The sequence below is a fragment of the Equus przewalskii genome, chromosome 12, assembly GCF_037783145.1.
Source record: "Equus przewalskii isolate Varuska chromosome 12, EquPr2, whole genome shotgun sequence".
Classification (NCBI taxonomy): Eukaryota; Metazoa; Chordata; class Mammalia; order Perissodactyla; family Equidae; genus Equus; species Equus przewalskii.
Genome location: NC_091842.1, coordinates 7483587 through 7505033, shown reverse-complemented (window position 1 = coordinate 7505033; position 21447 = coordinate 7483587). Strand labels below are relative to the sequence as shown.

Below are 21447 nucleotides of genomic sequence, written 5' to 3'. Positions count from 1 at the left end.
GTCATCCTAGTGAGTGTCAAATGTTATACCTTGTTGTGGTTTTGATTTGCATTTTCCTAATGGCTAATGATGTTCAACAACTTTTTATATGCTCCTTGGCCATTTGGTATTTTTGAGGAAGATTAACCCTGAGCTAACATCTGCCGCCAATCCTCTTCTTTTTGCTGACGAAGACTGGCCCTGAGGTAACATCTGTGCCCATCTTCCTCTACTTTATATGTGGGGTTCCTGCCACAGCATGGCTTGACAAGCAGTGTCATGTCCATACCAGGCATCTGAACCAGCAAACTCTGGGCCACTGAAGTGGAACGTACAAACTTAACCACTCTGCCACCAGGCTGGGCCCACTTGTTGGCCCTTTTTATATCTTTAGATAAATGTCTTCAATCTTTTGCCTATTTATAGTTGGATTGTTTGTCTTTTTGTTGTTGAGTTGTAAGAGTTTTTTTTTTAATATATTCTGCAGAAGAATCCCTTATCAGATATTTGATTTGCAATTTTTTTCTCTCCTTCTGGAAGTTTCTTTTTACTCTCATGCTAGTGTCTTTTGAAGCACAAAACTTTTAATTTTGATTATGTGCAAGTTATGTGTTTTTCTCTTATTGCTTTTGCTTTTTGGTGTCATATCTAAGAATCCATTGCCAAGTCTAAGATCATGAAGATTTACCCTTTGGTTTTCTTCTAAGAGTTATATAGTTTTTGCTCTTTTGTTTAGGTCTCTGATCCATTTTGAGTGCATTTTTTTATATGGTGTGATGTAAGAATCCAATTTCACTTCTTGGCATATGGTTATCCAATTGCCCCAGCACTATTTGTTGAAAAGACTATTTTTCCCCATTAAATGATCCTTAAATTTTTCTTAAAATTCAGTTTACCATAGACACATGTGTTTGTTTCTAGACTCTAAATTTGATTCCATTGACCTGTATGTCTAGTCTTATGCCAGTACCACATTGTCTTGATTCTTATAGCTTTGTGATAAGTTTTGTAATTGAGAAGTATGAGAGCTCCTACTTTTTATCAAGATGTTTTTAACTTTTCTGGATCCCTTGCAGTTTGATATCAATTTTTAAATTTTATTGTCAATATCTACAAAAAAGCCAGCTAGGATTATGATAGGGAACGTGTGAAATCTGTAAATAAATTTGGGGGTTATTACCATCTTAACAGTATTAAGTTTTGTGATCCATGAACATAGAGGTTTTTCTTAAATGGAAAAGTAAATCTTAGATCTTTAAATAATTTCAACAGTGTTTTGTAGTTTTCAGAGTATAAATTTTGCACTTCTTTTGTTGAACTTATTCCTAAGTGTTCTCTATTTTCGATGTTATTGTAAATGGAGTTCTTTTCTTAATTCTACTTATGGATTGTTTATTGCAGTGTATAGAACTACAATTGATTTTTGTACATTGATCCTGTATCCTGTAATGTTGCTTAAATGGTGTACTACTACTAACAGATCTTTAATGGGCTACTTAGGATATTGTATGTACTAGCTCATGTTATCTGATAATAGAGGTAGTTTTACTCCTTCATTTCCTAAATGGATAACTTTTATTCCCTTTTCTTGTCTGACTCGTTTGGCTAAAACCTCCAATACAATGTTGAATGAAAGTGATGAGAGTCATCTTTGTCTTGTTCTCAATCTTAGGAGAAAGTATCCAATTTTCAATAATAAGTACGCTGTTAATTATTAGCTTTTGGCAGACACCTTCTATCGGGTTGGGGAAATTCCCTTCTATTCCTGTTTTGATATGTATTTTCATCACAAAAGAATGTCGAATGTTTTCAAATGCTTTTTGTGCATCTATTAAGATAATCATGTGGGTTAGTTTTTAATTCTATTGATATGGTGTATTGTACAGTTTTGCATTCCTGGAATAAACACCACTTGCTTAGGGTGTATGCTGTCATCCCTCAATATTCATAGGGAATTTGTTCCAGGACCATCATAGTTACCAAATCGCAGATTATCAAGACCCTCATATAAAAAAGGCATCTTATGTGTACATAATCTACACACATCCTCCCATATACTTCAAATCATATCTATATTACTTAAAATACCTACTACCATATAAATGCTATGTAAATAGCTGTGATACTGCATTGCTCAGGGGATAATGACAGGAGAAAAAAGTCTGTACAAGTTTAGTACAGATGCAACCATTGTAAGCAGTTCCATCTGTGTTAGTTGAATCTGCAGATGTATAACCTGTGCGTACCAAAGGTCAATTGTACTTACTTTATGTGTTCCTAGGTGCCATTAGTGTTTTGTTGAGGACTTATGCATCCATGTTCATAAGATATTGATGGCTTGTAGTTTTCTTTTCCTGTGACATATTTCTCTGATTTTAGTATCATGACAATACTGGCCTTGTAGAATGACTTTGAAAGTGTTCCCTCACCTTCTATTTTTTGGAAGAGTTTGTGAAAAACATGAGTCCATTCTTCTTTAAATATTTGGTAGAATTTATCATTGAAACAATCTGGACTTAAGCTTTTCTGTTTGGGTAGTTTCTAAATTACAAATTCAGGCTTTTTATTTATTATAGGTCTATTCAGATTGTCTATTTCTTTTTGGACCAGTTTCTATAGTTTGGGTCTTTATAGGAATTTGTCCATTTAATCTAAGTTCTCTAATTTGTTGGAATACAATTCTTCATAGTATGCATTTATAATCCTTTTTATTTATCTTTTTCTTTAATTTCAGTAGTAGTGTCTCCTCTTCCATTTCTACAGCCTGCAATTTGAACCTTCTCCCTTTTTTGTCTTGGTCAATCTAGCTTTAGCTTGTTCAAATAATCAGATTTTAATTTTATTTATTTTTCTCTATTTTTATTCACTGTTTCATTAATTTCTACCCTCATCTTTATTCTTTCCTTTCTTCTACTTTCCTTAACTTTAGTTTGCTTTCTTGTTCAGTGTTAAAGTAGAAACCTAGGTTTTTGATTTGATATTTTTGTCCATTTTATATGTAGATACTTATGGCCATAAATTTCTCTCTAAACACTGCTTTTGCTATATCCAATTATTTTTTGTATATTGTGTCTTCATTTTTTTTCATCACAATGTAATTTTCAATTGCTCTTTTTATTTCTTCTTGGACCCATTGGTTATTTAAGAGTGTATTTTTCAGTATCCAAGTATTTTTGAGTTTCCCAATTTTCAGTCTCTTTGATTTCTAATTTTATTCCATTGTGATCAAAGGGCATATACTGTATTATTTGTCTCAGCTACTATTTCTTGAGCAGCATGGATAATTAAAGCAAACTATGGTCTAGTTCATTGAAAGTGACACTAGTTCAATAGACTAAAACCTAAAAAGTCAAGTAATTTAATCCTGTTTTTGGTCACCTCAAACATGTGGAAAGGACCACAGATCTAACTGCTACAGTGATGCCCCCTATGTGTGGACTCACCCTTGCACAGCCAGTGGCTTGGAAGTCTGAGCAAAGATCACAGAGGGATTGGCTCCTGAATGGGAACCCCTCCCATGTCTTTTACTTTTTTGATTAGTAGAGCAAATTATATTTGCTCCAGGAAAGTTAGTATGTTCATTGTTCTTTCCTTTTTCTTTTTCCTAACAGCACTCTTGCCATTCCTTAGCCCAGTTTTGGAGGTATTGAATATACTTGTGTTTCCAGTAAGTGCTATTAAATTTTTCACAAAATCTATAAAAACAATAAAAGAAAGTCGCCTCAAAGATAAACAAAAGGTAAAATTTGGTGATGGTTACATGAAGGTGTTCACTTTTGATAATTTATTGTGGTGTATACATACGATTTATATGCTTCACTGTGTTTTTCTTTTTCAGGTGGTAGAGAAGTCTAGGGTTTAGAGCAGGAGACTTCTAACATTTTGGGTAGAATGAAGAAAGTAGAGATAGAGCAAGGAGATAACAAAATAAGTCAAAGAGGAATGTTTAAGTTTAATCATAGGCATGACAATTAGTATGTCACTGCTTTACTACTGTTGAGACGAAAATTTACCTATTTTCTTCAAAAAATTATCAAAGGATAAAAATTACTCTGTCAAATTATTTTACTGGCATTATAATTTCCCCAGATCTTAGAGTAGTAAAGAATCATTTCAATTCCAAGCCCCTTATTTTACACATTCCTCAGTAGTAGGCCCCATCAAGCTGCCTGGTTGGGTAGCTTTAACATAGTCTATGTTAAATTTGAGCCCTCTGATAGTCTGGAGTGGGCAGGAGTCTTCTTGGGTATTGAGGCTGCAAGCTGGCTAGCCAAGCTCTGCCTGCATGAAGACCTTCTGAGGTCTGGAAGCCAGCACACAAATGTCTATAGGGCAGGGGGACAGGGCTGTGTACCCTAGGATGTCACTGAAGAATATGGAGCGTTTGGGGAAGGTGGGACATTTGAAAATGCTTATGCAAAAGCTGCTGAAGAACTCCAAAAATGTCAGGAGATTAATCTATGTGGCGATTCATTAAGAATTAAGCCTGTAGAAAGAAATGGATTGAAATCAAAAACTTCCTCCTGAGTAGGCAATCATGAAAGAGAAGCAACAGGCTAGTCCTTGGCCAGGAGCTGTGTCCAAAAGCAGAGAAGCCAAGGATCAGAGAGAATGAGGATCAAAAAGCAGATGGACATGATGGCTGGATTTTTCTCAGGAAATCATCCTGCTCTCCAAGATTCGTAGTTAAATGTGTTCTTTTCACTGATGACTCAGACAACACTAGCCAGACTCCTAGACTTAAAGAGGTCATATTCTCAGGAAAGATGTTAAATACTGCATTCCTGATTTATTTCTGACTTCACACTTGACTTTCTGTCATTGAAATGTCTCTTTCTATTTCCAGCAACAAGTGGATTTTCTTCAATTGATGATTAACTCCCAGAATTCCAAAGAAATGAGCAGATATAAAGGTAACCAAGTAGTTCTTCAGAGGACCACAGATAGGGAGGCTCAGAGGGAAGGGGTGGTTCTGAACACATGCAGGAATTTTCCCAGGCAAATAAGAATTTCTGCCAAATTGAAGAAAGCTGAATGTTCAGATGTAAATTGTATCCAGAAATACTTTTTAGAAGCATGAATGCACAACATTGTTCAAGGCCTGAATGACAACCATAAACAAGTATTTACTGCCCGGAAGTCAGTCAATGGTCTGTGGATCGCCCACCTCAGAAACTCTGGGGAGCTTGTTTACAATATCGATTCTCAGACCTCATCCAGACCTACCAAATCAGAACCTCCACCTGGAAAATTGCATCAAGGCTTCATCACATCAGGAGACACATTGCCCAGTGTTAGTGACCTTCACTCGGACACTTGGTTAAAGTTGTGTTCACCAGCTTAACCTACTTGTGTTTTATTTTTCTCTTGTGATTATTAGGTAACTTGCATGGGGGAAGCCTTTGAGATTAGGTAAACAATCTTGTTTTATTCAAATTCCACCTGCTAGTTTTACCATCCTTTTATTAGTTTATGTATGTATAGCAATATGATCTCACAGATTACTAATTCACTCTCTTACATCATTCTTTATTTTGATGCTCACAGTCTCTCTGGTTTGTTCACTGAAAGCCTGTTCAAGTGGGCTCCTGTGTCCTTTTTTCTTTCCTTTTTAAAATTTTATTATGGTAATGGATTTTATTTTTTAGACCATTTTATGTTCACTGCAACATTGAGCAGACATTACAGAGATGTCCATATACTCCTATGCCCCTACCTATACACAGCCTTCCCCACTGTCAAAATCCCTGCCAGAGTGGTACACTTGTCACAATTAATGAGCCTGTACTGACACATTATCAGCCAAAGTCCACAGTGTACATTAGAGTTCACTCTTGTTGTGATACATTCTTTGGGTTTTGATAAGTATGTAATGATACATATCCACCATTTTGTATACAAAGTGTCCTGAATGCTTTTCACTTATCATTTTCTTAACACTTTCTTGCTTTCTTATGTGAAACATTCCAAGTTTCCCTTCTATTTCTCCTGACCAGCCCTAGAATCAGCCATATCTCCAGGGAGCTCTGGTTCCTTTTAGTGATAAATGGTATTTAGAAAGAAAAATCGGAGATCTGAGTGCTCATTTCTACTAGAGTGCCTTTGCTTCCAGATTTTCTCAAAGAATAAATATAAAAATATAAAATACATTTACACAGGACAGATAAACACAAATATTTCTGTATCTACCCAAATCAGTGATGTGAACATGTCCTCTCTCTCTAACAATAACAACAAAAGACACTGATTTATAGTTTATTTCCAAGGCATAAATACTCCCACCAAGATTAATTTGAAGATATCAATGGTTTAACAACCATCTTATGTAATTCCTGAGTATTTAACACTTGATTCTAGTGAGTAAGAATGAGTTGACTTCAGCATACAACTCTAAATATATCTATATCTATGTCTACACTTCTATCTATCTATCTATCTGTCAATCATCTATCTATCTATGTATCTCTCTATCTGTGTGGTCTGATACAGTATTTTCTGATGAAAGAAATACTTTACACATGTCGTGTTTAATAAAGTAACCACTAGGCACACATAGCTATGAAACACTTGGCATGTGGCCAGCACCATTGAAAAACTAAATCTTACATTGTATTTAATTTTCATTAATTAAATAGTCACATGTTGCTAATGGCTACCATATCTGACAACATAGCTCTAAGTTTTGAGTATCTTGGGAATCATGCTAACAATGGAAAATAATTTATAGTTGAATTTACCCACAACAGCAATCACAGAAATCATCATTGTGAAATCAAAACTCCCTAGACCCTTCTTGCACTCATTTTGTGTGGGTTTTAGTTGTGTATTACATGATTGAGGCAGATGCCATATTTATTTCAGTATTCTAAGAATCTAAATGTCCTAATCTAGTCTCAGTCCTATAGATTATAGCCTGAGCATGCTCAGTTTCTTTGAAGAGAAAATCAAATGAGATGCCAACTTATAATCACAAGAGTAGGTTGCTCAGCATAAAGTAGAGCAAAGAGAGGAGGCATGTGCTGAAAACAATGACATTCAGACATGATTGAATGAGCACTGCTGTTCCAATCACTGGATCCTATTTTCCTTTATTTCTTGCTGACCAATGCCCTCTATTGACACATTCTTTATTCTCCTATTTTAATGCCGTTAGGTAGACTAGGGCCAATCACCACTCTTCTAGCATTTTGTCTGTCTCTGTAGTTTCTGCACATATCTGAGATCATTCATTTGAAGACTTGTGCCCCAGGTCTTCCATTACCTGATGCGTCTCAAGGTACAATACATGCGTCTCAAGCTAGGTTGTGCACAAAAACCACTATATCTCATGAATGTTCTGAGGTGATTAGATAGTTCCATGGTGGGGCTTGAGATTCTGCATTTATAATGAGCTCTCAGATGCTCCTAATGCTGCTGGTCCGTGGACCACACTTTGAGTAGCAAGGGATTATCTGCAGTCCAATAGTATTCGAAGTTCTTGATGGCACTTTTACATGGAACATCTTTTTAAATTTCCCTACATAAACCTTTATATTGAAAACTCTTCCAAAAAATTTAAGCTTTTTATCTAGGATAATTTTAGCTTTTTGTGGGGGAAAATGCTACCCACCATTACGTACAGCTAACGTACTTTTAGTATTCTTCAAGTTACATTCTGAAAACATTGTATATATTAGACAAAAATGCTATCTCTTGAAATTAGTGAACTATGTTGATGTGGAGGGTGGCATAACCAGGAACTTTAGCCAAGAATAGTATAGACCTTTGGAAAAACTGGATTAAGACAACCTTTGCCTTTACCTGGCTCTGAAAAGTAATCAGAGTACAAACCACCCCAGTTTGACTGAATTGCCCTTCCATTTTTTTCCCTATATTTGGGAATTTCATTTGGATTTTTCATCCTCTGAACTTTGCTGTTTTACATTTACCTGCTTTACTTAAAATGTCTTTCCTCTCCTTTTAGCTCTGTCTGATCTGGAGCTGGTGGTCCAATCTATTAGCTTTATTTTTGCTGGCTATGAGACTACTAGCAGTTCTCTTTCCTTCCTTACGTATGCCTTGGCCACTCACCCTGAAGTCCAGGAGAAACTGCAGGAGGAGATTGATTTGGCTTTCCCCAATAAGGTGAGTGGATGATACCTGGAGTGGGAGGTAGAAGAAGTCTTTGCAAGAATATTTCCTCACCACTGCCTACGAGAATTTTTGCAAAAAGCATAAGCTTCAATTCTTTGATCTACTCTATTTAAGATAGATCTAAAAAGACAAAAACAAAGGCAGTTTATGCTGCTCATATAAATATAATATCTTTGGAAAAGTGCTGGTACTGGCATATCTGTTATTTTTTACCACAATATTGCCACATGAAATTTACAAAACCTCAGTGGCATCTAGCAATAAGAATTTATTGCTCTACTGTCTGGGTAGTTATCTCTCTTGATATTGGCTGGACTTGCTTTGGTCTTACTGTTGGCTGATCTAGGCTGGCCTTGGAGCTGAATGGGCTGACTCTGCTCCACATATGCTTCACACTTCTCTCATTGTCCAGAAATCTAGCCTGGGTTTGCTCTTCTCAGGGCTATGACAGAAGGCTAGAGCAATAAGCCCATAATATGTTGCCTTTCAAAATTCTGCTATCATCACACATAGCCAAAATTCCATTGGTTGAAACAAGCTACATGGTGAACCCTACAGTCAGAATGGGAGGGCACTACAAAGTTAAACGGCAAAGGGCATGGAAGCAGGAAGGGGTGGAAAATTAGAATCATTACTGCAATCTACCACTCTGGGTAAATTTTGCAGGCTAGGAGAAGAGCATATGGCAAGAAATGGATGAATGACTTTGTTTCTAACAGTAGTTTGGGCAAGTCCTATGACCTTCTGAGTCATAGGTCCTTAAGATATAAGATAAGAAGAGAGTTTAGTGTCTACCTAAATCAGAGATTATCTGTCTTCTCTGGTACAGCCATACTGGGATTATTTTGATTGCAATAAAATGCAAAGATCACTAAGAGACAGATACCTGAAGCATTGTGTTATTCCACTTTTATAAAAAGTAATTACAATGACAACACCACCATTGGTAGCTAACATTTGTGCCTTACTTTATAGGTCTGTTCTAAATGCTTTCTATTTATCAATGAATTTACTTTTCATAGAATTCTTTATAAATCAGGATTGGCTATGTGATCCCTCAGTAACAGATTAGCCCTCAAATCTCAGTGGCTTAAAGAGGATAGGTTTACTTCTAACTCACATTCACATCTCCAACATGGATGTTAGTGGAGGATGGGATTGATAGTCTTTGCTCCAAAAGATTACTTGGGGTTGCAGCCTATGAGGCTCCACCTTCTTGCAGATGAGTTATCTGGAACACGAAGCTTTCCTGTTGTCTGAGGAATAAAGAACTAGAGTGTTGGTCACTGGCTTTTTAAATATTTTGTCCCCAAACTGATATACATGACCTTCGTTCACAATCCATTGGGAAAGCTGGTTTTCCCTAAATTCAAGTGGGCTTGGAAATGTAGGAGAGTACATGGCTGTTGAGTGAGCAGTGAACATATTTGCCACACAACCCTGTGAAGTATCAACTCTAATGATCTCCATGTAACATAACAGAAAACTGAGCTACAGCAAAATGTAGTAACTTACATACACTAGCCATGTGACTAGTCATATAGCTGGGTGTCTGGCTCCTGAACCAAATTCTTAACCCCTACAGTGTTGCTTCTTCAATATAACACCAAGTGATAGCCATATACATATTGTTCACACTGTTTTCCAATTTCTGCCGAAGGTGGAATTTTTCCTGGTGTGTAGAGAACTGGCCTCTGGGGCTGGAGTGACTTCTTTAGATTCTCAGAGCTTAGAGACAAATCCTGAAGTAACAACTAGGAGACTGCTCCAGCAAGAGAGTGGAGTTCCGATCATCTTCATAACTCTCCCTAGAACTGAAATTGTGTGCCCTTGTAGCATCCAAATTTACCTTTTTTTTTTTTCCATATTTGGATTAGTATGAAACTAGTTTCTCCCCAAATTATTCATATAGTTGTTCTATAATATAATGTTTTTGTGCAAATTTTATACATGGAATCAAAAGGGTTAGCAAGCAGAATTTTTCATATAAACAAGTTTATGCCAAATAGGGGGTTTGCTCTTTTTAAAAATTAATTAATTAGTTAATTAATTATTTTGCATTGCAGTAACATTGGATTATAACATTATATAGCTTTCAGATGTACATCGTAATATATTTTGAATTCCGTGTAGATTACATCATGTTCACCACCCAAAAACTAATTATGGTCCATCCCTACACATGTGAGCCTAATCACCCCTTTTGCCCTCCCCCTGCTCCTTTCCCCTATGGTAACCACCAATCCAATCTCCTCTGCTATGTGTTTGTTGTTTTTATCTTCTACTTATGAGTGAGATCATCAGTATTTGACTTTCTCCCTCTGACTTATTTCACTTAGCATAATACCCTCAATGTTCATCCATGTTGTCTCAAATGGCTGGATTTCAGCATTTCTTATGGCTTTGTAGTATTCCATTATGTATATATACCACATCTTCTTTATCCATTCGTCCCTTGAGGGCCACCTAAGTTGCTTCTAAGTCTTGTCTATTGTGAATAATGCTGCAATGAAAATAGAGGTGCATGCATCTTTATGCATTTGGGTTTTCAGGTTCTTTGGATAAATACCCAGCAGTGGAATAGCTGGATCATATGTTAGATCTATTCTTAATTTTCTGAGGATACTCCATACCACTTTCCATATTGGCTGCACCAGTTTGCACTCCCACCAGCAGTGAACAAGGGTTCCCTACTCTCCACATCCTCTCCAACATTTGTTGTTTCCTGTCTTGTTAATCATAGCCATTCTGACCAGGGTGAGGTGACACCTTATTGTAGATTTGATTTGCATTTCCCTGATAGCTAATGATGTTGAACATCTTTTCATATGCCTGTTGGAGAAATCTCTGTTCAGCTTTTTTGCTCATTTTTTAATTGGGCTGTTGTTTTTTTATTTTTGAGATGTATGAGTTCTTTGTATATTTTGGATATTAACCCCTTATCTGATATATGGTTTACAAATATCTTCTTCCAATTGTTAGGCTGTCTTTTCGTTTTGTTGATAGTTTCCTTTGTTGAGAAGATGCTTTTCAGTTTGATGTGGTGCCATTTGTTCACTTTTTCTTTTCTTTCCCTTGCCTGGTCAGACATGGTACTTGAAAATATGCTGCTCAGACCGATGTCAAAGAGCATACTGCATATGTTTTCTTCTAGAAGTTTCATGGTTTCGGGTTTTACATTCAAGTTTTTAACCCATTTTGAATTGAGTTTTGTGCATGGTGTAAGATAATGGTCTACTTTCATTCTTTTGCATGTGGCTGTCCAGTTTTCCCAACACCATTTATTGAAGAGACTCTCCTTTCTCCATCACATGCTCTTGGCTCCCTTAGTCCAATATTAGCTGTCCATAAATGTGTGGGTTTATTTCTGCGCTCTCAATTCTGTTCCATTGATCTGTGTTTCTGTTTTTGTGCCAGTACCATGCTGTTTTGGTTACTATAGCTTTGTAGTATATTTTGAAATCAAGGAGTGTGGTACCTCCAGCTTTGTTCTTTTTTCTCTGGAATCCTTTGGCTATTTGAGGTCTTTTGTTGTCCCATATAAATTTTAAGATTCTTTGTTCTATTTTTGTGAAAACTATTTTTAGAACTTTGATAGGGATTGCATTGAATCTATAGCTTGCTTTAGGAAGTATAGACATTTTAACTCTGTTAATTCTTCCAATCCAAGAGCACGGAATATCTTTCCATTTCTTTGTGTCTTCTTCGATTTCTGTCAACAATGTATTAGAGTTTTCAGTGTACAGATCTTTCACCTCTTTGGTTAAGTTTATTCCTAAATATTTTATTCTTCTCGTTACAATTGTAAATGGGATTCTATTCTTAATTTCTCTTGCTGCTACTTCATTGTTAGTGTATGGAAACGCAACCAATTTTTGTATGTTGATTTTGTGTCCTGCGACTTGACTGTATTCATTTATTATTTCCAAAAGTGTTTTAGTGGATTATTTAGGGTTTTATATACATAAAATCATGTCTTCTGCAAAGAGTGACAGTTTCACTTCTTCTTTTCCGATATGGCTTTGCTCCTTTGCACATTCTCTTTCCTTGGTACAGATGGCTTCAGCATGTTTCATTTAAGAGTAATGGTCATAGTTTACAAGTCAGAGTTATCTACATGAGAAAGAAAAAACACTACATGGTAATGAGAGAGGTTTCAGGATCTGTTTAAGGGGTAGTCCCAACAGTCTCCCATAGTCATAACTACTCCACACATCTCAATGTACCTTTCACCATGTCAAAGGTCATGGAAGGCATTAAAACGTCTAAAAATGCTAAGTTCTTTTAACAAAATAAATTATTCTTTTGTACTCCTAACACTTCAATAGTACTGCAGGGACTGAGTGGAAAGTTGATCCCAAATCTCAATTTTTCAAAATCTGTTTCTTTCCAGGCACCTCCCACCTATGATGCCCTGTTACAGATGGATTATCTTGACATGGTGTTGAATGAAAATCTCAGATTATTCCCAATTGCTGTTAGACTTGAGAGAGTCTGTAAGAAAAATGTGAAGATCAATGGGGTGTTCATTCCCAAAGGGACAGTGGTGATGGTGCCAAACTTTCTCCTTCACCGAGACCCGGAGTTCTGGCCAGAGCCTGAGGAGTTCCATCCTGAAAGGTACAGGGCTCCTGGGAAAGAGAACCCACCCTGAATCAGACTGGTTGTAGCATATTCTGATGTCTCTTATTATAGATGGCAAACGTGTGATTGTACAATCGTTTACACATCTTTTTATTTTGAGAAGTTTTTCTTAGTAAAAGAATGATCGCTGTTTCTTGCTAAAATTTTATGAACTGTATACTCTAAAAAAGAAAAGTATATTTCTCCACAGCCCAAATACCTTAAGATGGGCCTCATTGACAAAGTAATGTACATCTTTATGGACATTTTTTTATGCATACATATATTTTTAAAAACAATAGTGGTATTATATTTTGTTTCATTTTGAACTGCGTCAGTTTTTTGACAGTAAACTATAAACAACAACCTAAGATACTATATGTGTGTGTGTGTGTGTGTGTGTGTGACTGTTGCATTAGCCATAATTTACTGAGCTACTATTTTTTTTAGGGATATAGGCTTTTGTTTCCTTTACGTTGTCTTGTGCTGTTCTCTTCACCTCTCTGAATTTACCACCAATGTTCCCACATTCCATTGTTTTCAAAATTGTTGTTTCCTCTAGCATTATTGTGAGAGTGCAGGTTATGACCTGAAAGGTCCTCCACTCTGATGTTTTAAGCAGCCTCATTGAGGTTGGAAGTGAACACAGGTCCTCCAGCGCTCTCTGTGGCTGCAATCCTGTGCCAGCTCCCTTGTACACTCAGTATTGGATGACCTTTCCAAAGCGAAGTCATCTGCTCTCTAGATATTTGAGACATGTCTTTGGAGGGTCTCGAGTAGGCTTTTCTGGGATTTCAGAGTAAAAGTCTGGCTTTCTGTCCAACTTGAACTCTGGAAAGAGTTGATGCTTTCTCGTTTATTATATTGGTGAGCATAATTTGCAATAACATTTTTCGAACAGTAGCTGGGATCTAGACTTTTACTAGCCCCTGACTATAAGCTCTCTGATGGTAGGGCCTTTTCTTGTCAGCCATGGTGTTCCTAGTGCTGACATAACATTTACAAATAGTACTTGTTGAAAGAAGAGGTCAGAGTTGACCCAGTCTTCTGTTTGTGGACCAGAGGACCTCTGTGGTTCCTCCAAGCTCAGCAGTTCCCTCTCCTGTAGCTTCATAAACATAAAACAAGAGACCATTCACCGAATTTCTCTTTGATTCACTCAGTCATCAAACAGAGAGTAGGTTCTTACCATGTATCAGGGAGTGAACCAGGTAGTGAGAAATACAAATGTTAAAAAATGCATATTATGGACAATGTTTGATATATATGCAAGTGTCTATGTATCTCCATATACGCAAGCATATTCCACAGACACATGTCTATGAAATACTTTTCATGCGTCTCTACCTGTCCATCACTTGTCCAACAACCATCAGTCCATATCATCTGTCCCAATCTCACACACTTCTTCTCTCCTCTTGATTCATATACTATGTTAAGGCACATCATTTGGAAATCTCCAGAACGTTCTCCAAAATATAAGGACCCAACAAAACGCTTAATCGCAATATTATCACTTTCCTGAAATCTACGTTTTTTTTCTTTTATGTAATCAAATATTGAGAAATCAAATGTGAATAAAATATACGTCAAATCTTCAAGGAATGTTTAGCCTAGAGGAACAGATAGACAAGGAAATCCCTGATTATGGTGGAGTAGCATCATATGCCCATGTAAATTATCTTGCATAAGGTATTCTGTGTGAGGGAAGGAGAGAGAGAGAGAAGATGATTGGGGAGCAAAGGAAAGGGAATGGAAGGGAAAAGAAAGCAAAATAAGAATTTAAATAATGGCAGGTCTTTCTCCTGCTTCCTTCCTCCATGAGCACATGACCAACGTAAGTATGAGTGTCATCAGGAACCTACTTTTCCTTCAATCACTCTCGTTTCTTACTTGCCTTGCAGAGTGTGAACAGCTCACCACCCTAAATACAGTTTTCCTGCTTAAAGATATATATTCTTTAAATCAGATCTATCTCGTCTCCAACAAGACTGAAAGCTCCTGAAGATAAGGATAATGGAAAGTATCTGTAGCTGACAATTCTCACAGCTAAATACTCATTTCAGGATTTCAATGACTATGTACTACCGGTTGAGGAGTCTCAATGAGAACCCCAAAACTGTAACTCTTGTGGATTTATGTTTCATTAACTTGTTTTCATCTACTGCTGTGGATCCAGGTTCAGTAAGAAGAACAAGGACAGAATAAATCCTTATGTATACTTGCCCTTTGGAACTGGACCCAGAAACTGCATTGCCATGAGATTCGCTATCATGAACATGAAACTTGCTGTTGTCAAGTTGCTGCAGAACTTCTCCTTCAAACCTTGTGAAGAAACACAGGTCAGACAGTTAACTTTTTGCATAAATAATATTTTATTGGGAGTTTTTTTTTTTTAAATCTGAGGCATCTATATACATAGAATATAGAATAAAATATATTTTATAAAATAATAGTTTGGGGGCCAGCCCAGTGGTGCAGCGGTTAAGTGCGCACATTCCGCTTCTCAGTGGCCCGGGGTTCGCCGGTTCGGATCCCAGGTGCAGACATGGCACCGCTTGGCACACCATGCTGTGGGAGGCATCCCACATATAAAGTAGAGGAAGATGGGCACGGATGTTAGCTCAGGGCCAGGCTTCCTCAGCAAAAAGAGGAGGACTGACAATACTTAGCTCAGGGCTAATCTTCCTCAAAAAAAAAAAAAAAGTATAGTTTGTTCTAAAGCCCAGAGAATGTATTTAGAGGCAATTGTGAGCTTTAAGGGTCCTTTGGTCTGGACTGCTAAGTCTGTGGCTTTATAAAGACCCAAGTGTAAGGGTCATCTAGAGTCAATGCAGTTAGTGTGTGGTAGTTATGCCCAGTCCTGTGAAGTTGAGCAAAGTTTTAAGTTTGGTTTTAAGTCCTCGAAGGAAGGTCAAGTGTGCACAGTTGTGAAGTTCAGTGACTACCACGTCATGACATTTGAAGGATGCTCTTCTTCACCAGAAATTACTGAGCTTCAGGACAGTGGTTCTCAACCATTCTCAGTATAATAAAAACACCAAGAAGCTTTAAAAAATCCTCATGCCTGGGACTTCTTAGAGATTCCAAAATAATTTACCGAGAGTATAGCTTTAAAACTGCACCGCTTTTATTCTCATGTGCAGCCAAGTTTGAGAATCACTGATTCAAGCATTTCTGCCAGATGTGAAGCACTCCACAGTCTAGGGCCATCCTGCTTGTTTGATTTCACTTGCTTAGTCAAGCTTAGCTCCCTTTACATCCTAATAATTCATCTATGAATATTCTTTCCGCTATCCTCTTCCTGTTCTCATCCTTCAAGTCCTTCATTCTGTCCCCAAGCCCCTCCATGGAGCCTTCCCCACATAGTCTAGAAACCATTCTCTCCTCTGCTCTCTTATTGGTTACTGTAGGCTGGTATAATTTGTCAGACCACCTAATAATACTTTCTTGTTATACCATCCAGTTTGGTTCTCTACATTTTCTTTGTATCTACGATTGTCTTTAATGCTAGCACCTCATTTATTCCTTTCCTAAACTCTCAATAGTGTCTTTCAGTCATCCAATAAGTGCGTATGGAGTGATTTGCATTTGATTTAGAGCTTGTGGATACAAATTGTAAAAAATTTAACTTTAATAATTTAGCAAATGACATTTGTGTATATTAATATCGTGTGTGTGTGCATGTGTGTGTGTGTGTGTCTGCAGGGGATGTATATATACATATATATATGCATGTCACTTGAAATTATGAAATAAGATTTTGCATTTATAGGAAGACCTGGACTCTCTCCTCTGAAGAACCTAAAGAAGAGTAGCCATTGATTCATATTAAGCCAGGCCCCATAATAGACTTATTTCTAGAACTCATGCATTTAATATGCAGCTACTCCCCTTTAGCAGGCTCTGCACAGGGGAGAAGAGGACAGCGATGGCTTTTATCTTATTTGTGGCTTTGGGGAAGTTGTGTGGGAGTTCCGTTAGTGTACAAACAGGGGACTCAACCCTGAGAGAAAGCAGGTCTCTGGCACTCCTGGGATCCACAGACTCTCCCTGAAAGCTCCCAGTCATCCACCGGCTGGCGCCTCTCACCTTCCATCACAACTTGCTTGTCCATCAGTCAACTGAGTCTAGAAGGTTAATCTGCTGCTCACTCCCTCAACACAGAATGAGTGGCTAGGGAGAATGGGGCTAAAAATATCAGTCAAATCACTACATGTCTTCAGAAGGTCACCATATGAACTACATGTAGGAGCAAGGATATGGTATAAAACAAACATAATGCTTCACAAAAACCTCTTCCCTTCGTGAAACTGGATGGCTTCCACTGGGAGTCGTGACTGAACACTAGAAGTCAAGGATGATTCATACAATTAAAATGTATAATACCCACTCAGGATTATCTTGCAATTTTCAACAGACAAAATTAACTATATATAGCTGTTTGAAATAGTTTGCCATAATGTCTAAAAACTTGGTTTAAATTTTAAAACCTCATATGTTTTACCAAAAATTTAAATCTACAAGGAAGACAACCCAACGTGACTTTGTCTCCTTCCTGGTGGAGAATAAGTGCTCAATAGATATTGTATTCAATTAATGGGTGAACGAATGCTTTCACTATCCAGTGTTGACACAGCTTATAGAATAAATACAAGGAATCAGAAGAGGGAAGGGAAAATAGATAAAGATGGTCAAGAAGGTCAAACTTCCAGGTGTAAGACAAATAACTACTGGGGATGTAATATCTAGCATGCTAACTGTGAGTAACACTGCTGTATGGTGTATATGAATTTTGTTAAGAGAGTATACCCTAAGGGTTCTCATCATGATGGAGAAATATTTTTTCTCTTTATTTTTTTTAATCTATATGTGGGAGGAATGTTAACTAAACTTATTATGATAATTTTATGATATATATAAGTCAAATTATTATGCTGTACAGCTTAAACTTACACACTGTGATATGTCAATTTTGTCTCAAATATTTACTGGAAATATACAACATACTGTCATTTTTTATTTAAAAAGTAAAATAAGGGAATACTGGAAACAACTTTATGCTTATATAATTAAGAACAAAATAAAAGAGAGTAATTCCTTGAAAGATGCAGGGGGTTAAAATGCTCGCAAAGAAAAGAATAGATAACTTGACTCTCCCTATATTTATTAAAGACATTGAATTGGTATTAAAAAAAGAAAAAGAATCAAAGTTATATAATGCTACACTCCTTTTTGTATGTATGTAAATCATTATTGCCCTTAATGTATCTTGTCTGCTTTGCTTCTGTCATTGATGGAGCTTCAATAATAGGTTCTCATATGCTTGTTTAACTGTTGCAGATCCCCCTGAAATTATGCAATCAAGGGCTAATGGAACCACAAAAACCCATTGTTCTAAAGGTTGAATTCAGAGACAGAACCGTGAGTGGCCCCTGATTTTCCTAAGGACTTCCATTTTGTTCTTCAAGGAAGCTGTGTCCCAGAACACCAGAGACCTCAATTTACTTTGTGAATAAACCCCAGTATAAAGATGGGCTTACTACTGCCCTTGATGGATGCCTGGGTATCCTTACACTCATTGAGCTTCCTCGGTGTCTAAGTAGAGTGTTATTTGTTGTGTGATATAAATGAAGAGGCTGAGTAATTGCCATATATGTGAACTCACCTTATCTGGTTCTCACAGGATGATCTACACCCAGCCCTAGTTAGTACCACATACTTTCCCTGAGCACTGATCAGGAATAAAAGTTTCTCAACTATTTTAACAAACTTTAATGAAAATGAGAATTATTGTGCTAACTGCAGTAGAGACATTTATGTGTTCGTTTTGTATCCTCTATAAACTATTATACTGAGCATGTCATTAAACATCTCTTCACAAAAGTATTATTTGATGGCTTCATGTACGTTAGGGGGAATCTATAGAAGTGAATCAGTGAGAGCCAGTGACTTAAAAGTTTTTCACCATCACAATCACAGGTTGGGTTGGAATATTTCAGAGCTCCCAGTAGATATATTAAGATAGCTGAAAGTTAATCCACTGTGAGTTTGAGTGTTGCTTAAAAAGTATATTCATATTTTACTTGTTCCTTTTGGGGAACAAATATTTTTGTACCACTCAGCTGAGCATTTAGTATTATATTATTAGCTTTGATTCAATGTTTTCATCTTATCTCCCTGATATTTCTGAAAGGCACAAAACATGTTTTCTTATAATTCTTTCTACTCTATTTTCAACTCCCAACTGTGTTAACACAATGGAAATCAAGTAAAAAGTGATTGATAGATCAATTGATTGGAGAGAAAGGCTAAAATTATTCACCAGATTCAGTTGCTGTCAGAAGATGCACACGTTCTTCCTTTTCATTTTCTGCCCCTTCTCTCCACTTCCCTTTCCTCTTCTTCACTTCCCTCCTTTTTCCTTCTTGGATAATTCAGTCCTAAAGCCAGGATGTTGGGCAAAGCAAGGTGGGTGTTCACACAGTGATGTGTGGGGGCAGAGAAGGCAGTCACAGTGTCTACAAGTCAGAGATGTGGTAGATTGGGGAGGGTGTCCACATGAAGAAGCTGCCTGTCATGGGTTTGGGAGACCAAGCGATGAGCGGGGATCCACATGGAGGAGTGGCATGACAATAGCACCTAGAGCCTAAATTGGGTGTGGAGAAGTCAAGTAGGGTGAAGAGAGTATCTGTGAGTAGAAAGGGATGGAGTGGGGATTTGCCACATAAAGGGGAATTGATCAAATAAGTAAATATATTAAGGGTGACAGAAGCCAGGTTTCTCACTGTTGGAGAAGGGAGTCACTGATTCAGAAAGAGAGAAAACCAATGAACCTTGTGGGGTAAGATTTGAATTAAATGTATTGGTATAAATTTATGTATTTTATATAGTTAGATAGGCAGATAGATAGACAGAGATTTTGATAGGCAGAAAAGTGTGTGTGTGTGTGTAGATGTAAAAACACATGTTTACTTCCCTTCACTGAAAAGGTTTTTAATCAGCAGCACCCTAATATCAATGAGCACACATGGTGCACAGATCATGACTTATAATCATCATTTTCTACTGACAAGAACCAGGGCTCCTCAGAGAAATGTCTGATTCCAGGGCTGGGACTTGGAAAGTAGAAGATGAACCTGGAACGTCTTATTGTGCTAGAAAGCAAGAGGATGCTAAACATCAATGGGGACATGTCAAAGGACACAGAAGTCATCCTGAGGGGCTTCCACTGACCAAATGAGGGACAATTTGAGCATCATAATAAAGAACAATAGTAGGATATTATAACCCATTTAATAAAATAGGAGAACATGAATTCATACAGATAGATATAAGTCAATGGATAAATTGCAATTTGATGAGGATATCTACACAGTTTAAAAGTTTTGTTGTTCAAAATTACCATTAACTACAAGGGGAAGAGTAGCTTTACAGTGGGGAACCCTGCTGGACACCCCTTTAATCAAATGATTATAAAGAATATCACCAGGATTTGGATGAGCTGATCCAGCATCCCTGAAGGGATGCAGTGAGAAGAACTCGGTGTCACCTCTGTGATGGTCCCGCCTAGTAGGTAAACCTGAAAGAATTACTAAAAAATCAGACAGATCTAAACTGAGGAATATTCAACTCTTAGTCTGTAAATGGCATGCAATCTTCAAAAACGTCAAGGTCATTAAAGCTCAATCCTGAGGAAGTCTTCCAGACTGAAGGAGACTAAAGAGAGGTGACATCTAAACACAACACGTGGTTTGGGTCCTTCTGCTCCAAAGGACATTGTTGGGAAAATTGAGGGGACTCAGTGTCATCTGAGGGTTAGGTGGCAGTAATGTAGCTGTGTTACCTTCCTGAATTTTGAGGTCTTATCCAGGTAATGTAGGAGGGTGTCCTCATTTATAGGAAACACAGGGGTTTATGAAATATTGGGTCTGCAATTTATTCTTGGATGGTTCAGGAAAGTAGTTCTTTGAAGACTCTTCTTTAAGTTTGTGAGTATTTGCAGAACAGGAAGGGCAACAGAGTTACCTTCTGGCTTATATGGCTCTCCCTCTCTCTCATCATTGTCTTACTTGTATTATTTTTATTTTTTGTTTTTTTACTTTTTATTAAGATTATGATAGTTTACAATCTTGTGAAATTTCAGTTGTACACTATTGTCAGTCATGTTGTAGGTGCACCACTTCACCCTTTGTGCCCATCCCCCAACCCCCTTTCCCCTGGTAACCACCAATCAGTTCTCTTTGTCTACATGTTTAACTTCCACCTATGAGTGGAGTCATGCAGAGTTCGTCTTTCACTATCTGGCTTATTTCACTTAACATAATACTCTCAAGGACCATCCATGTTGTGGTGAATGGGACAATTTTATCCTTTTTTATGGCTGAGTAGTATTCCATTGTGTGTGTGTGTGTGTGTGTGTGTGTGTGTGTACATATATATATATATATATATATATATATATATATAGTTGCTTTACATACTTTGGTGCTCCTGTGTTGGGTGTGTATATATTTACAAGTGTTATGTCTTCTTGGTGGAGTGTCCCTTTTATCATTATAAACTGCCCCTCTTTATCTGTTTTGCTTTGAATTCTACTTTGTCTGATATAAGTATGGCGGCACGTACTTTCTTATGTTCATTATTAGCTTGGAGTATCATCTTCCATCCCTTCACTCTGAGTCTGTGTTTGTCTTTGGGGCTGAGGTGTGT

General features: G+C 37.3%; 1 protein-coding gene across 7 annotated transcripts in view; it reads left to right on the top strand.

The window, feature by feature from the left end:
* LOC103561892 (cytochrome P450 3A12-like) overlaps window positions 1-18624 on the top strand; it is a 33706-nt gene extending 15082 nt beyond the window's left edge. For 5 of the 7 annotated variants that reach the window (XM_008536733.2, XM_070567618.1, XM_070567615.1 and 2 more), the window contains 6 exons: window positions 3591-3718; window positions 4826-4892; window positions 7943-8103; window positions 12506-12732; window positions 14915-15077; window positions 18079-18624. In XM_008536733.2, coding sequence (XP_008534955.1) covers window positions 3591-3718; window positions 4826-4892; window positions 7943-8103; window positions 12506-12732; window positions 14915-15077; window positions 18079-18174 — 842 coding nt within the window. In that variant the 3' untranslated portion in view covers window positions 18175-18624. Of the gene's footprint in view, window positions 1-3590; window positions 3719-4825; window positions 4893-7942; window positions 8104-12505; window positions 12733-14639; window positions 15078-18078 lie in introns of all 7 variants that reach the window. The other 2 variants (XR_011524689.1, XM_008536734.2) reach the window with 2 other exon arrangements.
* Window positions 18625-21447: the final 2823 nt, after the last annotated feature.